This window comes from Cyprinodon tularosa, unplaced genomic scaffold (assembly GCF_016077235.1).
Source record: "Cyprinodon tularosa strain WSP-4 unplaced genomic scaffold, ASM1607723v1 ctg35, whole genome shotgun sequence".
Classification (NCBI taxonomy): Eukaryota; Metazoa; Chordata; class Actinopteri; order Cyprinodontiformes; family Cyprinodontidae; genus Cyprinodon; species Cyprinodon tularosa.
The window spans coordinates 1,456,515-1,478,744 of record NW_024039063.1 but is presented as its reverse complement, the minus strand read 5'-3'; the positions used below and the strand labels follow the sequence as shown (position 1 = coordinate 1,478,744).

The following is a 22,230-nucleotide window of genomic DNA, read 5'->3' as shown; positions in this document are numbered from 1 at the left end:
AGAACCCTTTTTTAAAAGAAATGTTTTCCCTTAATCAGCTACAATGCAAAAATCTAATTCTGATATTCTACAAGCATGCTTGGTGTGAGGATTTGCTATTAAGTCAATGAGTCGATGCAGATGGTTTTCCTTGAATAGAAAACTTTGAATAAATTTGACTATGATCTGGATTAATTGTCTCTGTAAAGTGCCTTATGTATACATGTGTTGTGAATTCCCCCTATATAAATAAACTGAATTGAATTGATATTTTTTTACATGTTGAGCAGTAGAGACAGTAGGTGCCATTCCATACAAATGACAGGGAGAGAGCCAAACGAGAAGAAGTACAAAATAATTAATTATAATGCCACAATAACAATAAAGGGTGAACATGAACAGAATCAACATTGATTTTAAAGGAACTAGTCAGGGCAGATATATGTACTATCTTACACCAGGTAATACTGTCAATAGCTTTAAGTGCTCCTTCATTTTTGACTCTACTTCCAGTTACTGTAAATAAATTCTGCAATAATTTCCTGTTAGGGTTGTGAGCATCATGGCACATAAACTGAAACGTTTTTTTTTTTTTTTATGTGGACTTCCCTTCAGGATCTTTAGTCTGTAATTAGTCAACAACTAGACCTTTACAGCCCAATGCAGATCTCATCACATCTCTAACATGGAGAGAATTTAGTTTTAAAATAGATTTGTCTCTGTAAACCTGGATTTGCAATTTTTTTGTATTGTGTTAATGACATTTCATGTATAACCTGATAAACTTGTAAATGTATGTTCAAAAACATAAACATGATGAATTTATAAATACAAAATAAAAATACACACACAAATCTGATATTTCCGAATTCAAAACGTTCCTACATATATAAACCGTTAAATTCATGTACACAAATCACATAACACACTCACATCCGGTTGCGAGTGCAAAAATGTTTTTAAAACACATTTCATCCTTTTCGAGAGCTCCCAGATTTGTGTGTACATGGTGCGTTTAAATGTTGGTGGAAAGCTCGGCCATTTGAGTTTTATTTGGATTCTAGCATTTTCTTTCCACTGGATTTTGTTCTATACATCTGCCGAACTGACAAAGATGATTTTCTGTGGAAAAGGGGATACATCAGCAACCCTTAGTTAAAAGAAATATATGTACTCTCTATTATTCTTGAAGTTACGGGGCCGATAGTGGAGTAGGAAGAAGGAGTTTGCCCAGCAGGGTTCAAGCCCCAGCTCTGGGTTTCAGTGCCATTGTGTCCTTGGGCAAGACACTTCTCTGGCACTGAGTAATGATGGTGGTTGGAGGGACTGGTGGCCCCAATGTACGGCTGCCTCCCTTCTGTCAGTGAAACCCAGGGAAGCTGAGGCTACAATGTAGTTTGCCACCATCAGAAAAAGCGCTATATAAGTACAGGCCATTTACCATTTATGAACAAAAGTTTTTTTTACCATTTCCAAAAAAGACTAGTCTCACATTACAAATGCAAATCTATTTTGAAACAAAATTCTCTCCATAAACATCCACCGGCTTTGAAACCAGAATACGTATTTATTTATTGACATTATGCATACATAGGAGCATTTACAAGATGACATTAAGTTCCAGGCATGAAAGTTTTTCCACTATAAAGAAGACTTTTTTTCAAGAATCCATGTCATCAGTTGATTATGTACAGATAATTCCAGCGGCGAACTGTGAAGCTCTAGTGAACTTGATGCTCAGGAGAGTAAAGACTGCAGCACAAAATTGTGACACAAAGGGCACAATGTGGACATTTCAACAAAAAGGTTGACTTACTTTCACAACCACATGTGCAAACATTAATAACCGTGCTGTTTTTGAGGGAACATATGACCTACATGTACATAAAATACTTTACAATGTATTAAAATGGCATTTTTTCAGTGTTGTGATATAAAATTAAATAGCTAAAAAATTATCAAGGATGTGCTCACTTTTGTGAAGTCCTGTATAAGGTGCACTCCGACACAGGAGGGGGAAATATAAAAAACAGACATAAAAAAGAAAAAAAGCATATTATTTCAATCACTCACTCGGATTCCCTCCTGTCCCTGTTCCCCTTCAGCCCCTGGAAGCCCAATGTCACCCTACAGTAAAGACAAGACACAAAAAATATATATTTTTTTAGTTAGACTCAATGTTTTCTTAAGAGCGAACAAAATTTGCTCTTCAAATGGGAATGTTTTGCATTTATCAGTTTTAGCTGTAAATATGATGCAAGATTCTCCTGACCTTTAAACCTGGCTCTCCAATGGCACCTGGTCCTCCCTCTTTGCCTGGAATACCCTTAAAGAATTGAAAAAAGAAAGGAAATACCCCATAATATTAATGTGTCTACTTGAGCCAATATCATTTGATAATAGGCTGATGATTAATAATAAAAAATCCAATTAAAATACTTCAAGTCCCTGCTCTCCACTAGGTCCTGGCTCCCCAGTGGGCCCTTTAGGTCCCTAAGAAACAGAAAAACCAGTAAAAAAATATAATTTAATATCTTTAAAATATTTTGATTAATAATACATTTTTAACTTATAGATCATACAGACACACATAACGTAAATAAAATAAATAAAAAAAGGAACTTAAAAACTGAGAACTTCTATGAAAAGATGCTGAACAGTTTCCCAAAAATGAGATAAGACTCATAAAATTAACAGAGCCTCTAGGCTTTCAGGATGTTTCCACCCTAAAACATACCAGTGACTGTGTAAGACACGCTTTATACCCCTGAGCAGTTGGTATATTTCCAGGAATATCAAACATTTAGAGACTAATCCAATAATGTTTGGCAGCATTCAGGTATAAAAAGGAAAGTAAGTAGCACACAATGAAACAATTATTGGACCCTTTATCTTTTATAAAAACATTTCAGATTATCATTTGTGCTTATTGGTGATTCTAGAATATGAATAAGGTTTTTCCTATGCTCCAGGCCTTATGACTTATAGAAGTTTGCGTTTTATTTTTCAGATTTTATCTGCAGTCATTAGAGATAGAGACAAGCTGGTTGACTGGTGTGTAGTGAGCAGATATATCCTGGGATGCATTGTGAAATCTCTCCTCATGAAACATTAATTTTTTTGGAGGCGATAAAGAACAAAAAAATGGCCCAAGCAACGTGCAGGGAGACGGAGTTACGTGACCAACAGGGAGCAAAAAATAGTTATCATTTGTCCGACAGTCAGTTAACTGAGTTCACTATAAAGTCCACTATATAGTCCCCCCTCTTTATAGTGATTGAGGGATTTAGGGGTATGGGCGAATTTTTGGACACTAACATTCACAGTACAAATAATATATTGTAATTTTGTTAGCTTTTATCAAGACAGATCCCTCTTGTAAATGAGATCTTGGATCTCAATAAGTTAACCTATATAATATGGAAGGTTTATTTTTTTATTTTTTAGGTTAGCTTTAAAATGTATCAAAAAACAATCTTTGCTTTATTTTTCCCAAAGGAACCAACTTTAAATCATAGAAAACTTGTTGCGTTTCTTTTCTTGAAAAAGATCATGTTAAGAGAATTGAACTGATAAGTCACAATAAACATTCCATTTCAGAAAGAATGAATGGATAAACCAGCTCATTTAAAAGAGCCGTGTAAAATTCAATACGGCATTTTTTGTTAAGTTTGGTACATTCATCTTTCATTTTCATTTTTCCACACAGCTACTTTCCTCCTGTCATCTTGCACTTTCCTACAGTCAGGAAGATTTTGCACAGGTTGTGTCAGTGTCACACTGGCAGTGAGCAGGTGGCAGCTACTGCCGGGGGAATCATTACACTACCAATAACCTTAACCTTCTCGCTTCTTTTCCTTCTTTCTTTTTCTTTACTCTTTTTTGGTGCGGGCACTAAACAGCAGCTAGGTTAATACCGCGATCAAAGGCATCTTTTTATGCAGACCGGGCGCCTCTGAGTGCATTGCAGCTTTAACTGATGCTTCGTAATGCCCACTGCCATGCATTATGTATAAGTTAGGCTGTCGTTGGACATAAGTTCTGGACTCATTATAAATATATGCTATGTATACGCCCGAAATTTTAAAAATTCATAGAAGGTTTTGACAAGGTTTGACAGGGCCCCTAAAGAAAGGCATCCTTGCCAAAGATTTGTGTACTTACTGGTTCCCCTTGAGGTCCCCTCTCACCAGTGCCCCCTGGAATACCTGGCTTACCCTGAAAAAACAAAAAACAAAACATATACTAATGTGGTCACACTTTTAAGAATTTAGAAAACAAAACAAAACAAAAAAACTGGCTTTCATCAGTGGTGGTTGAGGGCTATTACTGTGTCCAGTAATATTTTCACGGTAACACATATGTAATGTAAAACCTGTGATAACCCACACTATATGTTTGTTGAACCCAAACATCTTACTGTCAACATAAAGACATCTAATTTAAAACAACAGTACATTAATTCTGGATTAAATCTTTTTATACATGCAGTATTTCCTTTTTGTCCACTGAAACTGTTGCTGGGACCTTAAGATGTCTAGGGCTCTGATCTCCTGTGCCTGCTTTAGGTCTTGGCGGGTGGGATGGTGGTCACTCACACCTGCCGTTAAACATCATTGTGTAGAAAATTATTTACACAAGCGCACTTTAAAATAGACGAACAGGTTTGGATATAGGTGCTTACAGATGCTCAATATATACAGAAATGCTGCATTTTGAGCTGTGGTTGCCGCTAAATACATCTTGCATTACTCAGTTCTGTTATATTGCATCAAATTTAGAACATACCATCCCCAGAGACAATTTCATCAGATCATAAAATAAGATTGGTTTCCTTTCTCAGATAAGCAGATGACTTCATCGAGTCATTAAATTAGTACAGTTTACTTTTGCATTGATGTTGTTTTATATGCAATTGTTTGTCAAGGTTTTCTTTTTCTCTTTATATTTCTCTTTCTCCAGTTGTAGAACCAAACACAAAGTGTGTCAAAATTAGTTTTTTAGCCTATAAAGACATCAACAAAGATTAGGAGGGAAAAACCATTACCTCATATGGTGGTGCTGCTCATATTGCAATATCATGAAAAAGCTTTTTTTTTTTTAAGTAATTCCATTAGAAAAGTGAAACCTGACTAATAGAGCTCACTGAATAGCCAGCCTCTTTAGAAATGAGAATTTGCATCGTGTCCTCCTTGTGAAAAATGTCTTTTGGACATTTGTCAAGTCAGCAGTCTTCCTCATGATTGTTCAGCCAACAGAACTAAATTGAATGACAGTTTAAAGTCCTTTGCAGGTGTTTTTGTCATGATCTGGCATGTTTGCTCTTCCTTAATTTCTGTCATGATCTGGCCTGTTTGCTCTTCCTTAATTAGTTATTTCTTTCACCTGTCATTTCCCTCCCTGCCTCAATTAACATTTATTTCTCTCACCTGTTTCCTTTGGTTTACATTCTGTTCAGCCTGAGCATTCGGGGCCAGATCATTATTTGTTTTCTGTTAGACTGTCTGTTAAGTTTAAACCAGGTTCTTGTCCTGTATCCTGGCGGCCAGTGGAAAGAGGGTTTTGTGCCTGTCTCGCCTTGAATTCTGGGTCCAACTTCCTGAGATCATTACAGTTTTGACTTAATCAGCTAATTTGTGTGACACTGGGTCTCTTCAATATTGGACTTTTTCACAATATTAAAATTTTCTGAGATACTTAATTTGGGATATCCATTAGTCAGTTATCCACATGAAAAAAAAATTGAACATAAAAGACAAAAATAAATATTAATAAAATATACAAGTCTAACTTTTTATAATGATAATAATAATAATAAAATTTGTCATTATATTCCAATTTTATGAGTAGCACCTGTATATGGTTTCTATTTTAGGTTTGCTTTTTTGTGTTGTATTCAGTAATGGTGCCAAAATATAGAATACTAGGAGGAATTTTCCATGTACTTGGTCATTCTGGTTGACTGCCAGTCAAAATGCTTTAAAACAGCTGTCCACTTATATAGGTGCTATGCATGAAAGGGTTATATATCTTGATACCTGAATGATACTAGACATGAGCTTTGTGGAATTAAAGGACTGAACCTGCTCCCTTTTGCTTTAAATCATTCTTGAACATAATTAAGATATTTTTTTGGTGAAACTTAACAGTTACATTAGTGTGCACTGGTAGTGTTTTATTCCTTTAGGCAAACCCTTTAAATTCTAACCCTTTTATTTCAAGAGATAGTTTTGAACCTGACATTACAATTTAAGGGAAATTTTCTGTAGTAACATTTTTATGCATCTTTGCTTATCAGCACCTTCCTCTTTTAAAGTCGTAGTAAGGTGTTAATTGGGATGCAAATCCGGTTCTGTCACAATTTAGTAATGATGGCTTTTTTCTCTTTTTTTTTATCCTCTCCTCAGGCGGCTTATAAAGGACTTACACTAATCAAAGAAAATCCCACTTGGGCAAAAAATAAAAATAAAAAAAATGACTAGATTAGATTTCTTTATAACTTTTAGCTTAAGAAAAACTCTATTTTTTTTTTTATAATTTCCTCGAGAAACTATGGCAAAAGTCTAAAATGTCATTTTTTTTTCTTTTTTTTTTTTTTTCTTGCAAATAACACAAATGTCCAATTTCAAAGTACTCATTTTGATTGCTGGAAAAAGCTCCAATAAACTGTTAACTGTCTATATTTCCCCAAGATCCTAAGGGAATTTAGGATGTCCCATTCACTAGAAAGGGGTAAAGGAGGGGTTAAATAACATACAGAAAACAGAAAATAGTTAGTGTTGCAAATAAAGTTTTAGATAAACAAGAGCCAGTGTGGAAATTTATAACTCTGTGTAATACAATCCGAAAATACAATGTTCCAACTTTACAGTCGAAATTACCATGAACATTTCAAAATGCCAGAGATAATCAAAATTTCTTGTTATGTTTTACAGAAGCTATTATCCAACACATGATGGCGCCATAACTCCACAATAAGACACGCACATCATACCAGAGTCTCAGAGCGGGGTAGTTTATGGTTTTCTATAAGATGTAAATGTTTCTTGTTTAAAGCTTGGCCACCAAAGCTACTCTGCTTTAACTACTTTAAAATAATATTTTTGAATAATATTTTTGCAAGATATTCTAAAGGCTGAGGAAGGAGTTAACATTTTTAAAAGCAAGGAAAGCAAGATTTATGTATTAATGGTAAAAAAAAAACAAAACAAAAAAAACAGCAGAAGCTGCAAATCCAGCCAATAAATGAAAATCTATAAACTGTACAGCTGACTTACTATAGTTTTAAGCACTGCATATGGTTCTGCTTCTGGTTTACTGTTTCAAATATCACTATTAAATCAGTTTTATATTAAAAGTAAATACATTTAAGAGTTGAATTTGGATGCATATGTTTAATTAAATGAAGTGTCCCTTTAAAAAAGTTCAGCAAATGTCCTTAATCAGTGCATCACTGAACTACTTGCGCATAAATAAACAACCTAACAGGAAGAAGAATGTTTATATTTATTTATGGATTCCAGAACAATGACACTCACTGGTTTGTAACAGCCCTTCTATCAAACATGCACACAGTTAAAGACACACCTGTTCCCCACATAGCGCAATGCTCTGTTTGACTTTATTTTCTGGTAACTGAAGTTTATAATGAAGCAACAATGTAAACAGGGGTCATTCAGCACATTCTCAGATAGGGTGGCTGCTCCCCTCAGATGTGAGGAGGTAAAGGAAATCTTTGCGGTACATTTCAAGCATCCAGTGCTTATTGTGAAAAAAAAAATTTAGTTTAATGACTCCTATCAAACCAGCATTCAGAAAGCATCTTAAAGTGGCATATTTGGACACCATTGGAAAAATGAGAAGGATGTCAAAAATAGATACAACTTACATCATTTGTTTATGTTCTACTGAGATTTATTTATATTTTGTTCATGGATATTAATCATGTTTTAACTATTATATAATTTATATCGGTAGAAACGCAAAAAACAAAATTGTGTGATTAGAGAGTTATATGAATTTATACTTTAGCACAGGCTTCAGCACACATTTCATTGTGCAAAATGGGAATGTTTTAATGTGAACAAAGAGTTATATCTGAAAGGTTAAATGTCTAATTTATGTCCAGAGCACAACACTCGCCATAGCTGAAACAGGACTCCTACATATAGCATACTACATACATAATGAAACTGTTTTCTTTTGTTTAATTATAGTGTGTGGCCACAGCGTGCATATCAGATGTTCCTCACAGAGATCCTCAGTGTACTCAGGGGGTTTGTGTGAATGCCCAGACAAATGAAAAATTAGAGGGAAAATTGCTTATGTCATTCTTGGATTGGGGCAGTGTTCTATGGTTGTACAAAATAAGTAAGGGTATGTCAGTGACTTTAGAGAAGTTTATGAGTAACATTTGTCTTTAACAATTAACAATCTTTTCTGGCATGTAGAGACACTTTTATTACACTAGCATGGTGTGCTAACAACAAAAAACAACAACAACAAAAAAAGCATGGAAAAGCCCACGGCTAAGGGACAGAGAACAGAGAGAATATGTGAACTTTTGTCGACATGCTCAGAGGCACCAGCAGGTTCTCTTTTATTAGAACCTCCAACCTGGAGGAGAAGATTGAAGCAACTCTTAAATCATGATAAACTGGGATTTTACAGCAAGGGAAAAAAGGACAGGGATGAGCTTTATGAGTGTTTTTTCCCCCGCTGTAGCTATAGTGACAGTGTGGGTGGTGATTAAAGCCTCAGAGTGAATAATTTTTGCTAAAAAATAGAAAGGTTGAACATTACTTACGGGCTTTCCAGGAAGCCCTCTTTCTCCGGGAACGCCAGCTTTGCCCTTTGAAGGTAAAAAACCAAAATGGAAACAGATTAAAACACGGTTTAAATCAGGTCAAGTTGGTTCGCTGTGATAAAACAGAAAGATTGCAGAGAGATCCTAAATTTGGGATGTTAAAACATTTACCCACGTTCAGAAGATGATGAAAATCATATACACAAATAACTGTACTTTTAGATACAATGTAAAATGATAAAGCTAATGCTTCCCTAGACATGCAAAATAAGAAGAGAAATAAAATCTATTCCTGTAACTCTTTGGTATATTTATTTGAAAGCAGATAATTTTTCCCTGTCTTAAGTACATACCAATAAGGTAATACAGAGTAAAGTGGTTTAGATTTATTCTCTGAGAAGTATTTTAAAAGATCACTTCAGTTTAGAGCTACCCTGGTCTGCCCATGTTAGGTGAGTCTAACTTGGGGTGCAATAAAGAGCCTGTCTGGTAAGGCTTAGGCTCCCCAGTCTTCAACAGGCCAGACCAATCACAGGGCAGCAGGAAGCCCCATAATACACAGCTTTTCTGCACCCAAAACAGTTACAACTGCAGCTGCATCAGAGTAATGTTTTAATGATGCCCTTAACCATTTCTCAAATGGGGTAAGAGCTTTTATTTTAGAAAAAGATGTCTTATGCGTCATATCTGCTGTTATCTGATTGGTTCTAACCTCCTACTGCCGACTGCTTTAGTCCCACCTTTAAATCAGACTCTATTTGCTCCTTTCCAGACTGATATGCTGTGGGAAGCATTATGTCAGTCAGGCTGGCCAGACTAGTCTACAGCAGTGGATCCCAAAGTGGGGAGTTATTACAATCATTGTGATGTGATCACTGAGGTATCACATAAATACCAAAACATATTTAATCAAATACTTTCAGTAAATGTACATTTGGCATGAAAGAAAATAAAAGTACCATGAAATTAGTAAATACATTTTGTCATTTATGTTACCAATACACAATTCAAATATTCAATTTACCAGTAAACTGTAGCATTAAATAATACATTTTTCAGTTTAATAAAACAAAATGATCAAATGTGAGATTTACAAAAACTATACAAATAATAAAAATATTTCCTGTTACGTTTTTTACATGAATATAGAGTAAGGTATGATAATGTCCTCAGCTTAATATTACTGAAGTCTAACTTTAAGGGCCTAATCTTTGAAGGGGTTGTTTGTATAAAAACCCTGGATAGCATGTGCAAAACTGGCAATTAAACAAGGTGTAAAATGATTAGGGTAAAATGATTGGAACTGTGGGCACAAACTTTTTTTGCGTGTGGGCCTTTGTGATTTTGCATATCATATTCTAATAACCAAACACAAGGATTAGAATATGCAGAGTTAAATACCTACCATTTGTAAAGTGGTTTATTCAAAACAAATTGCTGGTACATTTTTTCCATCAGGTGCACAACCCATGATTTAATAGCTTGTAGAATCTCCTTTAGTTATAACAGCTTTTATATTTGAATAAATGACGATGTAAAAATGGAAGCCTCTTTCCCTTATGTAACATAGCTACTTGAATGTACTGCTTTAGCCAGCCTTAAGCTATTTGATTCAAGAATGCTTTCATATAAAAATTACTTTAGGTCCGAACAAACCATCACCCTTTAACTCCTAATATAAATGATCAATACAATGTTTTTATGATTACATGTTCAACTTTTTTTCCCTAAACTTGTTTGTGTGAATTAAAGCCAAATAACTCCAAGATTACTAAGATGGTTTGAAAATGGCAGGAATAGACCTCACAGATTGATTACTAATAATTGCTTCTCTGTCTCTCCTTCTTGGCACTATTACATCATCCGCTGTTACATTTCAAACTCACAAACTGCCAACACTCCTGCCTTTATCAGGACCTCAGTATCATACGTTCTAAAAACTTGAGCAGCACCTGGATGCTACTAGTCCTTACTGGAATGGAAATGTTTTTCAAATGTTTTTTTTTTCTAATTTTTACCTTAGTTTATACCAAAATATAAGGTGCAGTCTCCTTGTTTTTTGTTTTCGTTATTTACTTTTCATTTTATCTGATCTTAGATTCAAATCAATTTAGATCCTTGTAAAACCTGATGCAGCATATATACCATAGGAGTATAAGGTTTTTTTGGGGGGACAATGTGCTATAGCTATAATATTAGTTCCATCAAAATTGTCATATTTGTTTTCCTTTTTTTCAATATGCAGCCAAAATATGTAAAATATTCTGTTATCTAAGCAAAGTATTTTACCTCTTTAAATATGGAAGAAAAAAATGTTTATTTAATAAATACTTACTATGAATCCTGGTTCTCCTTTTGTTCCAGAATCACCCTTTTCACCCTAGAAAAGAATATATATAGCTCAGTATTTATAGCTTAAAAACATTTTTTTCAATAATAATAATAATAATACTTTGGACTTGTAATGCACATTATATTTAAACAAATCCCAAAGTGCTACATAGTAAAACAGGTAAGTGTCAGGACTCCTGTCTGTGTGTTTGTGTTCTGTGTTTGTCTCCCTTCCTCCACCAGGAGGCGCCTGGTTCTGGTCCGCCTCCTCACACACCTGCTGATGGTTTCCTTCCTGCTGACTGCCACTACCTCGACGCCAGAGTGTTTGCCAGTTTTGGGTACTCTAGCCAAGCTGAGTTTTGCTGAGTCAAACTCAGTTCTTTTTAACCTGAGTTTTAACATTGTTTATCTTTTGCCTCTCGGCAGGAAGTCATCCTGCAAACTTGATTTTTCCGACCTTCTCTCCCTGGAAGGATCAAATGAGCTTCAAACTGAGCTGGGGTTCAAACAGGAGGTTTGGATCCACTTTCCCCAAGAGATCGGCTCTGTTCGAAAACCTAGGACGTGTCCTCCAAGGACGCGGTCTACCTAGACTGGATCCTTCGAAGTCCTTGAAAATAAGGAGACCGGAAGAGTTTAGGCTGTGAATTCGACCAGGTCTACCCTTCGACGGGTTTTACCGCCGTATGCTCTGTTGCTTAGCAACCGTAAACGTTGACACACAAAGCAGGAAAAGAATGAATACAGAAGTTTTCAAAACTGTTTATTTATTTCTTTTTTATTGTGAAGTGAACAAAGACTACACTCACAAGAATCCAGAATGGAATAAATGTTCCAACAGCCGGGAGCAGGAACAAATAAAATCAAATGTAATGATAGAAACTTTAGTCAGTTAAATAACATGCTGCTGTCATTCTGCACATCTCTGATGTTGCTGCTATTTTCGAATATCCATTACTGTAAAAATGTCCATAGCTGCATATTGGTTATTAATTCTACAGTTTTATATTGTTAAAACACTTTACTGTATTGTATTGTTTATATTTTAACTCTTTCGTATTATGTTATTCTTATACATTTTTCTAAGGTCCACATTTGTGTGACCATTTTCAATAATCTTTCTGCTGCTGTAACTTTGGGTTTTTGGGACAATAAAGGGATGTTCTATTCTATAAAAGGGGTAGAAATATATAAGTAAATCAAACAATGTATTTATAAAAAATATATCTGCAAAATCTCTAATATTCAACAACAAAAAATATGTAGTTAAGCATATTGTGCAAAACAGCAATAAAAAGATAAAAATCCTATCAGATTTATAGTCCCCACCCTGCAGATCTATTAGAATCTGTCCTTAAATTCCAGCCAAACCCATTTACACAGTAACAGATAAACACCTTTAGAAAAATCAAACATTACCGCCACATATCTGACTCAATAACCATTAAAACAACTATTTTTCATTAATCTCAGACGGAACTATTAAATGACTTGTATTATATTAAACTGAACTTCCAATTTTCACCACTGTTCGGCACCAAGAAACCTTTACTCTGATCACAGCTTGCTTGGTCTCGCAATGAATCCTGGGATATCCAAGAATACCGAGGATACATCAGACCCGTCCTTCAAATCGGGCTAAAGGAAGGACGCATTTTAAGGCCGCATAACGAGGAGTCTTGGAATCCGACCAGACCTCGGCGCCGCGCTATGACGTAATCGGCCTTCGAATCCGGTCTTCTAAGGATGCGTCCTAGGTTTTCGAACAGAGCCATCGTTTGAGCTTTACACTGAGAAAGGGATTCATCTCCATTATGACCCGTTCAAGTACCACAGGAAATCTGAGTGGCAGTCAGTTTCTCCGTTCACCTACAAACAACCGCTTTCTGGGTAAACCCTGTTCCGCCCTCCACTGAATCAGACAAACACTGGAACTACAGCATACTGTACAGACTGGGGTCAAAGATTCAACAACTTCCCTGGAAACGTGAGTCAGCAACCAAATCCTCTTCTCCAAGTTCACGAATCTATTTTCCCACTGAGCCTGAACTAATCGCGGTGCCTTCCCCTCACTTTTAAGTTCCGGTTGAGCAGTCACTTTTGTTAAATCATGTCATTTTTGTAAAATCATGACAGTAAGTGCTAAATAAAAAGCCTTACATGGAGAGCATGAAAAATAAAACGTAAAAGAAAAGAGAAAATAATCAAAGACAATAAAAGATAAAAAAAAGGGAAGAGTTCCATTAAAATCTCTCCTAAAAAGGTGGGTTTCAAGGCCATGTTTAAAAGCATCAGTAAATCATCATTACAAAAGGTATAAAGAGATCTCTCAAATCGGACACATAAAGAAATACAACTGCATCTATGCATCTTATAACTACATAACTTACATAGAACTCCCTGCGTGATAACCAATTTAATAATATATATTTTTTTAATTACATGATTTCTCTCCTTTTCAGAACAGAATCTAGTTATTGTTTACCTTGGAGCCCTCAGGTCCTGGTTCTCCTGTTGCGCCATCTGGACCCCTGGGCCCCTGCAATACATAATTTGTTTTTACTTTAATAATTAGCAACATACTTAAAAATTATACAGAGGTTAATAAAGTGGAGCACTGTGAAGTAAAAAATACACTGAGGTGCCATTAGATGTAATTTTCCCTTCTAAAGTAAAACAATTTACCCAAATCTCAGAACCTATCATCTAAACCGAATCCCACATTCTATTAATCTTTTCTATAAATTTTAGGTTATAAAATTATTGAAAAATTACTGTTATCCCATTCTTAGATATATAACTTGTTCAAAAACAAGTTTTCAACATTACTGAATCTTACCTTTTTTTTTCTTGAAACAAAATTTAAACATTTAGAACATTTGTTACAATTCTTCCCTTTGTTTGTTTCCTTGTGTCTGTGATGGAGCTGGACAATATTAGAAATTCCTGCTATGATGATACAGTGAATTGCAAAGCTCTGATACACAACTGATCTCCTTTTCGTCTAAACGTCCTTTTTTATGTGACCTTAAAATATGCATTTTGATCAATGTAATTTGTGTCCAGTCTGAGAATCTGCTGACCAACTGACTAAATTAGCAATAACATGTTAAATGCAAGTCCTAGAAACTGTTTAAAATGCTAGGATTTTAAATGCAACTGAAGCATATTTGGTATGTTAGTTCCAAAGTATTTCAATTTCTTTATTCATTCTATGCCATATATATAAATAATTGGAAATACTATCCAAGTCTAATAAAATAAAATAATTATATCAAGAATAAGACAATTCTATTTCTCCTTCTGTAGGGGTCATTTTCCTGTCAACCGACACGCACCCCACTCATGTATTTTACATCTGAGTAAAATAAATAAACCCATTTAAAATGGAACTAAAAGACATTAGGTCCAAGAAGAAAAGATAAACCAAACTCCTGTTTTTGTGATTTAGTTTTATTCTAAATATGAAACTGTAACTTAAACTGCGCTGTGTTCCATAATAACTCAAATTTGTTTCTATTTTTTTTTACATCTTTAGATGTAAAGAGGGACATTTCAATAGTAGAGAAAGACATGTTCAGGCGATAGTCCTACCCTTCTCCCTTTAGGCCCAGCGATTCCTGGACTGCCCCTCTGTCCCTGTGGACCCTGTTAAACAAAACAGTTTTCCAACATCACAAAAAATACATACTAAGAGCAATACATAGTAAGATCTAAAAAATGTGGTAGGTTTCAATGTCAGTCTGAATGTTATATGATTAAGCATTTCCAGCTCTAACTTAATATGCTTGAAGACAAATTTGGTGTTTTTGCTGCATCCCAAGGAGGAAAGGAATCTGCTTTGCCCAATGGGCAAACATGAGTATAATTTTAAAATATTCGAATTATTGTTCAAGCCACAGTGGCTGCATAAAACATGCACTGTATATTATTGTTTCTTTAGCAAGACAGACCTGTTTGAAAATCAAGAGCAGTTAAGCTTCCATTTTTAATAGATAACACTTACAGGTAAACCTTGCATGCCAATATCCCCAGGAGTTCCCGGTGATCCTGGGTAACCCTATTACAAAACATACAAAAATACAAAAATAGACAGGCAGATAAGAAACTGTGACTCTGACTAAATACTTCCATTGTGAGATCAATAAAGTCAATCAATCAATCAATTGAACAGGTTCGCTGGTGAAGATTCTCAGTCATCAAGGTCATAGTCATTCCAAAAAAGTAAAAAAAAAAAAATCCACTAGACTTTGTTTTCAAGACATTTCGCTTCCCATTCAGGAAGCTTTTTCAATTAAAAACGTCAGAAATAGCGTTGAGTTCAAGGCTTTATAGAGTGGAATAAAAAGAAAGACTTTTTTTGGCTTAAAAAACATGTAGATTAAACCGAACGAGCGGATCCGCCCCTTAGGAATGGGCAGTTGTCAAGGTTCTTTGTTAGCCTGCAATATCCGATACCTGTCTATGTCTCTGAAAGGTCGTCAGGGGGAATGTTTATTTTTTGGTTCACTCTATAAAGCCTCAAACTCAACAGCATTTTTGACATTTTGAATCGAAAATGCTTCCTGAATGGGAAGCCAAACGTCTTGGAAACAAAATGCAGTGGATTGTTTTGGAACGTTTTTGGAATTAAAGAGGTAGCAAAACCTTTAAGCACGGTGTCTTATATAACAAAGATTTTTATTTATTTCTCTTCCATGGTGCCCTAAAGGCTGAGCAGTGCTTCTCAATATTATACAGTTAATTAACACAGACATCTGTAAAGCAATCATTTCCCAACATTTAAAAGCTCCCAAATTGGCTAAATTCCCTGAAAAATGAAACTGGCAGTTGCACCTTTAATTTTCGTAAACCGAATATATAAATTCTCCAACTGTAGTTACACTAAACCATCAAGTTAATCCCCTTCTCTTTCACCCATTATTTAGTTTGTGAGCCACTTTAACAGCCAGAGAGGTCAGTACTTTAGTCCAGAACCCCAGACATGGCAATAATCCAAAATCCTGAGATAGTGTGGGAAAAAAAAATCAGCCACTCACAAAGACTTGTACAACTCTGCAGCTGACACCATACACTCTGCAGCAATACATATTCTTATCTTTTATGTGTTTATTTGTAGATAAAATGTCTATACCAACAACTTTCTTACTGCCACAAGTCAGGTAATGATTTAAAAATAACTTCTTATCCTGTTTCTACAAATACTTTTGGGTTTATGCAACCAATCTTGAACAGAAAGAAAACTAAAGTATTTTATGATGATAACAAAGGCCTGATCACTTTCACGCAAAAACTGCAAAGTTTGTAAATTTGCAAAAATCCTGGGAAAAAGTTCACCCCCCATTTTCTGGTCATTATTCTTCCTGTTATAGCTTTTTGAATATATGTTTACAGGGACATTTAGACTTTACAAAAAAGAAATAAAAAAGTATTCAGACTTGATGAATAAGGCTTTTCTGTTTCATGAAAAACTTGAACAATAACATTTCTTCTCAGAGCATTTTACTTTTTCTTGTCTTATACTGGAAGTAGAGGATAGTGCTGTCATCTTTCTAAGTTTATACATACAATAAATCCTTTTTTTAGTGAAGAATGCAACCTTACTTAAAGAGTGACACCCTCTACTCTATGGTGATTTCTATTTATTTTCTATTAATGTTGTAAAATAAACAAAATATATTTACTTAAAAAAAAATCTGTCATTGTTAACTGTCTTAGGGCAACTGGAAACATGGATCTTGATGCTTAATGCATGATTTTAAGTATTGAACACATTCTGAAAGCGTTTTTTCCTTAATATAAAATGGCTGGCACTGAAAAAAACCTAGATTATATGTCTGGAAAATCCTTAGTGACTTAACTCACCATGGGCCCCTTTTCTCCAACAGGACCTGTAGGACCTGGTGGCCCCCGGTCACCCTGTCAAAAATAAAAAAAAAGAAATTATGTTTCTGGAGATGGACGTGTTCCAGGACATAGTAAAGGTAACCATACACTAAATAAAAAAAATAAATATTGTTTTTTCATTATTTACTTACCTCCCATTCAAAATACATCATCTCAAATACAAAAACATAGCGATATTATTTAAATTTCTGTTTTATATATTGGTGTTTAAAATTATTTCAGATTGCATGTTTTATTTTTTTAGTTAAGGGTATTTTTTATGCATTGTAAAGCAAAATCTTTAAAGTGGATGAAAGAAGTGTCTTTTCAGATTAATCTTTTGAGGATTTTAGAGTTTCAATGCAAATTTAGAAATATTTGTTATGTTAGGTAAAGACAGAAGCTATTGAAGGCCTTTATAAAGACGTGCTGATAAATAATGAGTCTAAAACAATCCTAAAAAATAACGGTTTTCTGAGCAAAATTAGCTAAAATAATGGAAAATAGAGTGTAAAGCAAATTAATTATTGAAGGACTCCTAAATATCCTGTGACACATTTTCAGAAAAACTGATCGAATGTCCGGTTAACTCTGATTTAAGTCTGTTCTGCTCAATCATCATTACCCAGATCATTGAGAACTTCTTAAGGTTAAACTTTCAGGTTGTTTTAAATACTGAAATCCTCTTCATGAAAGTGTATTAAAACACACAAGACATCAGTCGGCTTATTTAAAAATGAAGCAACTGCCATTTTTAATGAAATGATGCATTTTCATAAACAGGGTAAATGCAATGACGGTACAAGTCCATCTCCTTTTCTTTACGCCCCCCTCATTATTGTAAGCAGAAAATTTTAATTAAACGTTGAATTAGAAATTTTAGTCTCTAAAGTAGAGTGTTGGAGAATAAAAATATGCAGAATGGGAAAAGAATTTGTAGGCTGTCAGGGTATGCCTGGTGCTGACAGAATAAATCGGGTGGGGGGTTGTGGGAGAGTTGGAGAACAAGCAAGAATCTGACAAGCAGACGGCTTCTCATCACAAGAACATGTTCTGACACACGGGCCTTCTGGATAGGAAAGAAAAGGCAAGCAGGTTGGGATAGAGGGAGGTAACAATTGATTTGAAAGCCAAAATGTAAATGTTGCTTGAGAGGACTAAATGATGCACAGCCAAAAATGCTTAGTAAGCTAGGAATGGAGTATTAAGTTATTTCTTTGGAATTTGATGAAACAAAATACACCTTTAAATTGGAGAGCTGCATGTGATATGAATTAAATAAACGACTTATGTTAATTTTCATAGTGAAACATAACATGCTTCTTTAAAAAAACAGGCAGTGGTAAAGAGGCTGTAATGAGGACATGGCTTTGACAATAATGTTATTGATGTGGATGTGAGGGTGCTGAGTGTTTACACAAGTATGTGTTCCTGGGTTTCAAGTCAAGGCTGCTTTAACGTGGGCTTAATTATAGGGGTCTGCTGCTGACAGGCAAGCAGCTGATGCTGCCTGACAGACTAATGACAGAGAAACACACTCCTTACCTTTTCACCAGGAACTCCCATTACCCCAGCTATCCCAATTAGGCCAACTGGACCCTGGAGAGACGGAGGAGAGGAAAAAAGAGAACAAGAAAGAGTGTTAAACACAAACACGTCAGGAGAAAGTACAGAGGGTTACTTCCGAGCCTGTCATGAAGCTGGGATTCCAACACATTGAAATTAAATGTTTGTCAGTCTTGAGTGAATTTGTTTCGTCCAAAATTATAAAATTATTAGATAGAAGATTCTCAGTATTAGAAAAATCCTAATGATAGCCAGAAAAAGGTACATTTTATGTCATGTATTATTATTCTTCTCTTCACTCGACTTTTTAAACCCTTTAAAAATTATAAAATGAATGCTAACAATTTTAAGGAACATCTAATGTAATACCTAGAGTACTATTTACACTTATTTCCACCTTGGATAAAATTATATAAAAAAGAAAAATCATTTATTGGAGAAGAAATATTTTTCTCTCAAAACATAAACATCACATAACTTTTAGCCACTAGGGGCTATAAGTTACTCATGGTAAAATGAGTCTGTGACTGAAGGTGCTTCTGTGGGTGACCAGCACATCATGAAGAGGATGTGCTGAATACTCCAGCATGGATTTCTGGCACTGCTGTCAGAAAGACAAGCTCCTCTCCAACCACGTGATTTAAAGCAACTAGCAACACTGCACTGTCACAACATTAAACAGTCTCCCTCCATGTTTATGGAATCTAATGGCTGATCACTTTGGAAAAGCAGATTGAGGAGTCATGGAGATACTATCTAATGACAAGGCCACAATCATCACTCTAGATCCAATCCTACATTCGAGAACCAAGATATGTCTTGACTGGCAGGGGTGAAAGTAGTTGTAAATTCTTGGCAGTGCTCTGCAGGGGTATATAAACTCTTTTCTGTTGGTTGTGACACTTGCCTGTGCTTTGTTAGTTGCAGTGCTAAAGGGGCTGTCTTTCAAACTTTCTGCCACTTCTTGAACCAACTTTGCAGCATCAATGTTGGGAGGCATGCCAACTCTTAGCTGCACTCCCTTAAATTGACTAGGGTATGAACTGAGAATTTCAATGCATATAATATAATATATATTGTCATGATCTCAAATACCTATGGGAGTGTGGTTTTCCCATTATGAAGATACTCTGACAGGTTCTTTAGTTCAGCGGGGACCTCTGTCATCAGAGCAAGACTTTTCAAGAAATTTATAGAGCAGAAGGCTCGACCTGTTTGAATACATAGCCAAACTCTTTTGGCTTCCTTATTTTCATGGACCTCAAAGGACCCAGTCCAGGTAGAGTGGAGAATGCAGCTGTTGAAACTGAACACACCCATTAAGTGGTATGTTAGACTACCTATTGCCAGCAGCTCTATTTGGACCCTAAGTCCAGTGGTGGCAGGTTCTGAAAGATGGCTTTATAGCAGACAGCCGTCCTCCTCCTTCTGGTACTGCGTACGGCACAGGATCTTTTAGTCGTACACAGTACCAGACTGTACTTTCACCTGTGCTGATAGGTAAATGTTGCCTAGCAACACATTCTTATGTTCTTATGTTCTTATGTATGAGTTTTTCAGAGGCAACCCAAATGGAGGAGCACTGATACCCTTCAAGTGCTGTAAATCTTTTAATATTTCTCAAAAGATATAAGGATTTTTTGGATTTTTGTATTGCTTTTTAAAAGTGGATAGGCTATATGAAATCATGATTTACTTTTCCTCTAAAGGAAAACTATCCCTGCAGGCCTATTTATTGACAATACTTTAAAGGAGAATTCCGGTTTTTAACACTTTTAGCCCATTTTCTGTAGTGTCCAGGATGAAATCGAATGATCGACACCAAAATTTTGACAATTGGTCCTGTCTCTGCTTTTTGGCTCATGCAGAATCCCCCCTGGCTGCTTCAGAATGGCTTCCATAGTGCATGTCCGATAATGTCCTTAAAACAACCTTAAACGTTCTTTTTTTAAAATATGCTACTCACCGGGTCGTCAGCGCTGTTCAATGACGTTCCAAAAAAAGTTTCGTGAAGAAAAAACGTTCCTGTAGTGTTTTATTTAGCATTTTGTAAATCCCATTGAGTTCTGTTGGAATAGTCAATATTCCCCTGCCACCGGAAACGGAAATGGGGCCTGTTTACACAGTTGTAGTCTTTTCGCTTCACTCTGTGTACTCCGACGTCGAGGTGCTAACGTCTCTGTTAAACACTTTAAAAAACTCTGAAAATGGAATACGAAAGGTGGATTCTTGATTCTCGACGTTGAAATTGCTATACGAAATCTAATTTTGCCCATATTTACACCGAAAGAGAAACAATTTAGAGGTTAGCAACAAGTCAAAGTGATAAAAATAAGAAAAGAAAATAACCCCAGTGACCAAGTTTGTAAGAGTTAAAGTAAAACTTTTCAACCCTCTTATGAATAGCCCAGGTTTTTTAAATATTAAATAGCTATGGAAAAAGGTGATATTATTTTTAACACATTTTTACTAACAATGACAGCAGCCATCTGAGGGTTGTTCATCAGAATAGTATTTGTGAAAGATATTACATCTAACTAATTGTATAGTAACATCAGTAACCAATAACAGATCTAAATCTGTTTTATAAAACCTCTGATACTGGTTAGCAAGAGATTTACAACCAGATTAGAAAGGTTTATGAGAATGTTTAGGCCAATTCAGAGACTGATTGGTGATGTAAAAAAAGACAAGAGCAAATATTGGGAAAGCTTTCAACAAGGACCAAGCTCCTTTACATGAAGAATACTGTCACTTGTTGTCCTCCGCTTATACAGAACTGGAATAAGCTGTAGTCTCAGCAAAGACTCCCATACTTTTCGATCCCCATACACCTCTTCCAGCTCCTCTGGGGTAAGCCTAAAATTTTCCAGGGCAAGCAGGAAGACATAGTCGCTCCAGCTTGACCTAGGCCATCCCTTGGGCTTCCTAATGAGGGAGTTTTCCAGAGGGCATCGGAAACACCTGTCCAAGCGACATCAACTGTTTCCAGTTAATGTGAAGGAGAAATGGCTCTACTCTAAAGACTCTCCCGGATTGCAAAGGTACCTGGCCACCCTGTGGAGAGAGCTAATTTCAGCCCCTTGTATCCAGTATCTCATTCTTTTGGTGATGATTTCAAGATCATAGACTAGGCTAGCAATGTAAACAGACGGGTAAATTGGGAGCTTTGCCTTTTGGCTAAGCTCTCTCTTCACTACAACAGACTGATTGTCAGTATTAGCCGTACCAATCCCTCTATTGCTTTCTCTCAACATTCTTCCCTCGCTTGTGAATAGGACCACAAAAACTCCTTCACTCGAGGCAGTGTTTCTCCTCTGATGTAAAGGGGTAAAAGGAAAGTCACCTTTTTTAGTCAGGAACAATGGCCTTTGCAGATGGGAACCAGCAGAACCATGTAATCTGCAAAAAGTAGGCACGAAATGGGCTGGTCCTCAACCCAGGCCCCCTCTGGCGTTTAGCTGTGGCTCGAAATCCTTTCCATAAAGTCTATGACAAGGACCACTGACAGAGGGTAGCTGTGCTGGAGTCTAATATGTACTGAGAACAGATCCAATGGATTACACTCCTGCTCTGCTTGTACAGAGACTAGTAGGAACCCTAGTATAAAGTCCCTAATTCTGTATTCCACAGGGCACCAGAAGGGAAAACTGTTTGGG

General features: G+C 35.8%; 1 protein-coding gene across 1 annotated transcript in view; it reads right to left on the bottom strand.

Moving 5' to 3' along the window:
* Positions 1-22,230, bottom strand: part of LOC119789880 (collagen alpha-1(XXIV) chain) — a 110,305-nt gene that overhangs the window by 20,289 nt on the left and 67,786 nt on the right. Inside the window, exons 25-35 of the mRNA XM_038295067.1 lie at positions 18,551-18,604; positions 16,985-17,038; positions 15,126-15,179; positions 14,714-14,767; positions 13,605-13,658; positions 11,121-11,165; positions 8,786-8,830; positions 4,144-4,197; positions 2,419-2,472; positions 2,252-2,305; positions 2,053-2,106 (exon numbers count right to left, since the gene is read on the bottom strand). Of these exons, the coding sequence (XP_038150995.1) occupies positions 2,053-2,106; positions 2,252-2,305; positions 2,419-2,472; positions 4,144-4,197; positions 8,786-8,830; positions 11,121-11,165; positions 13,605-13,658; positions 14,714-14,767; positions 15,126-15,179; positions 16,985-17,038; positions 18,551-18,604 (576 nt within the window). The remainder of the gene's footprint in view (positions 1-2,052; positions 2,107-2,251; positions 2,306-2,418; positions 2,473-4,143; positions 4,198-8,785; positions 8,831-11,120; positions 11,166-13,604; positions 13,659-14,713; positions 14,768-15,125; positions 15,180-16,984; positions 17,039-18,550; positions 18,605-22,230) is intronic.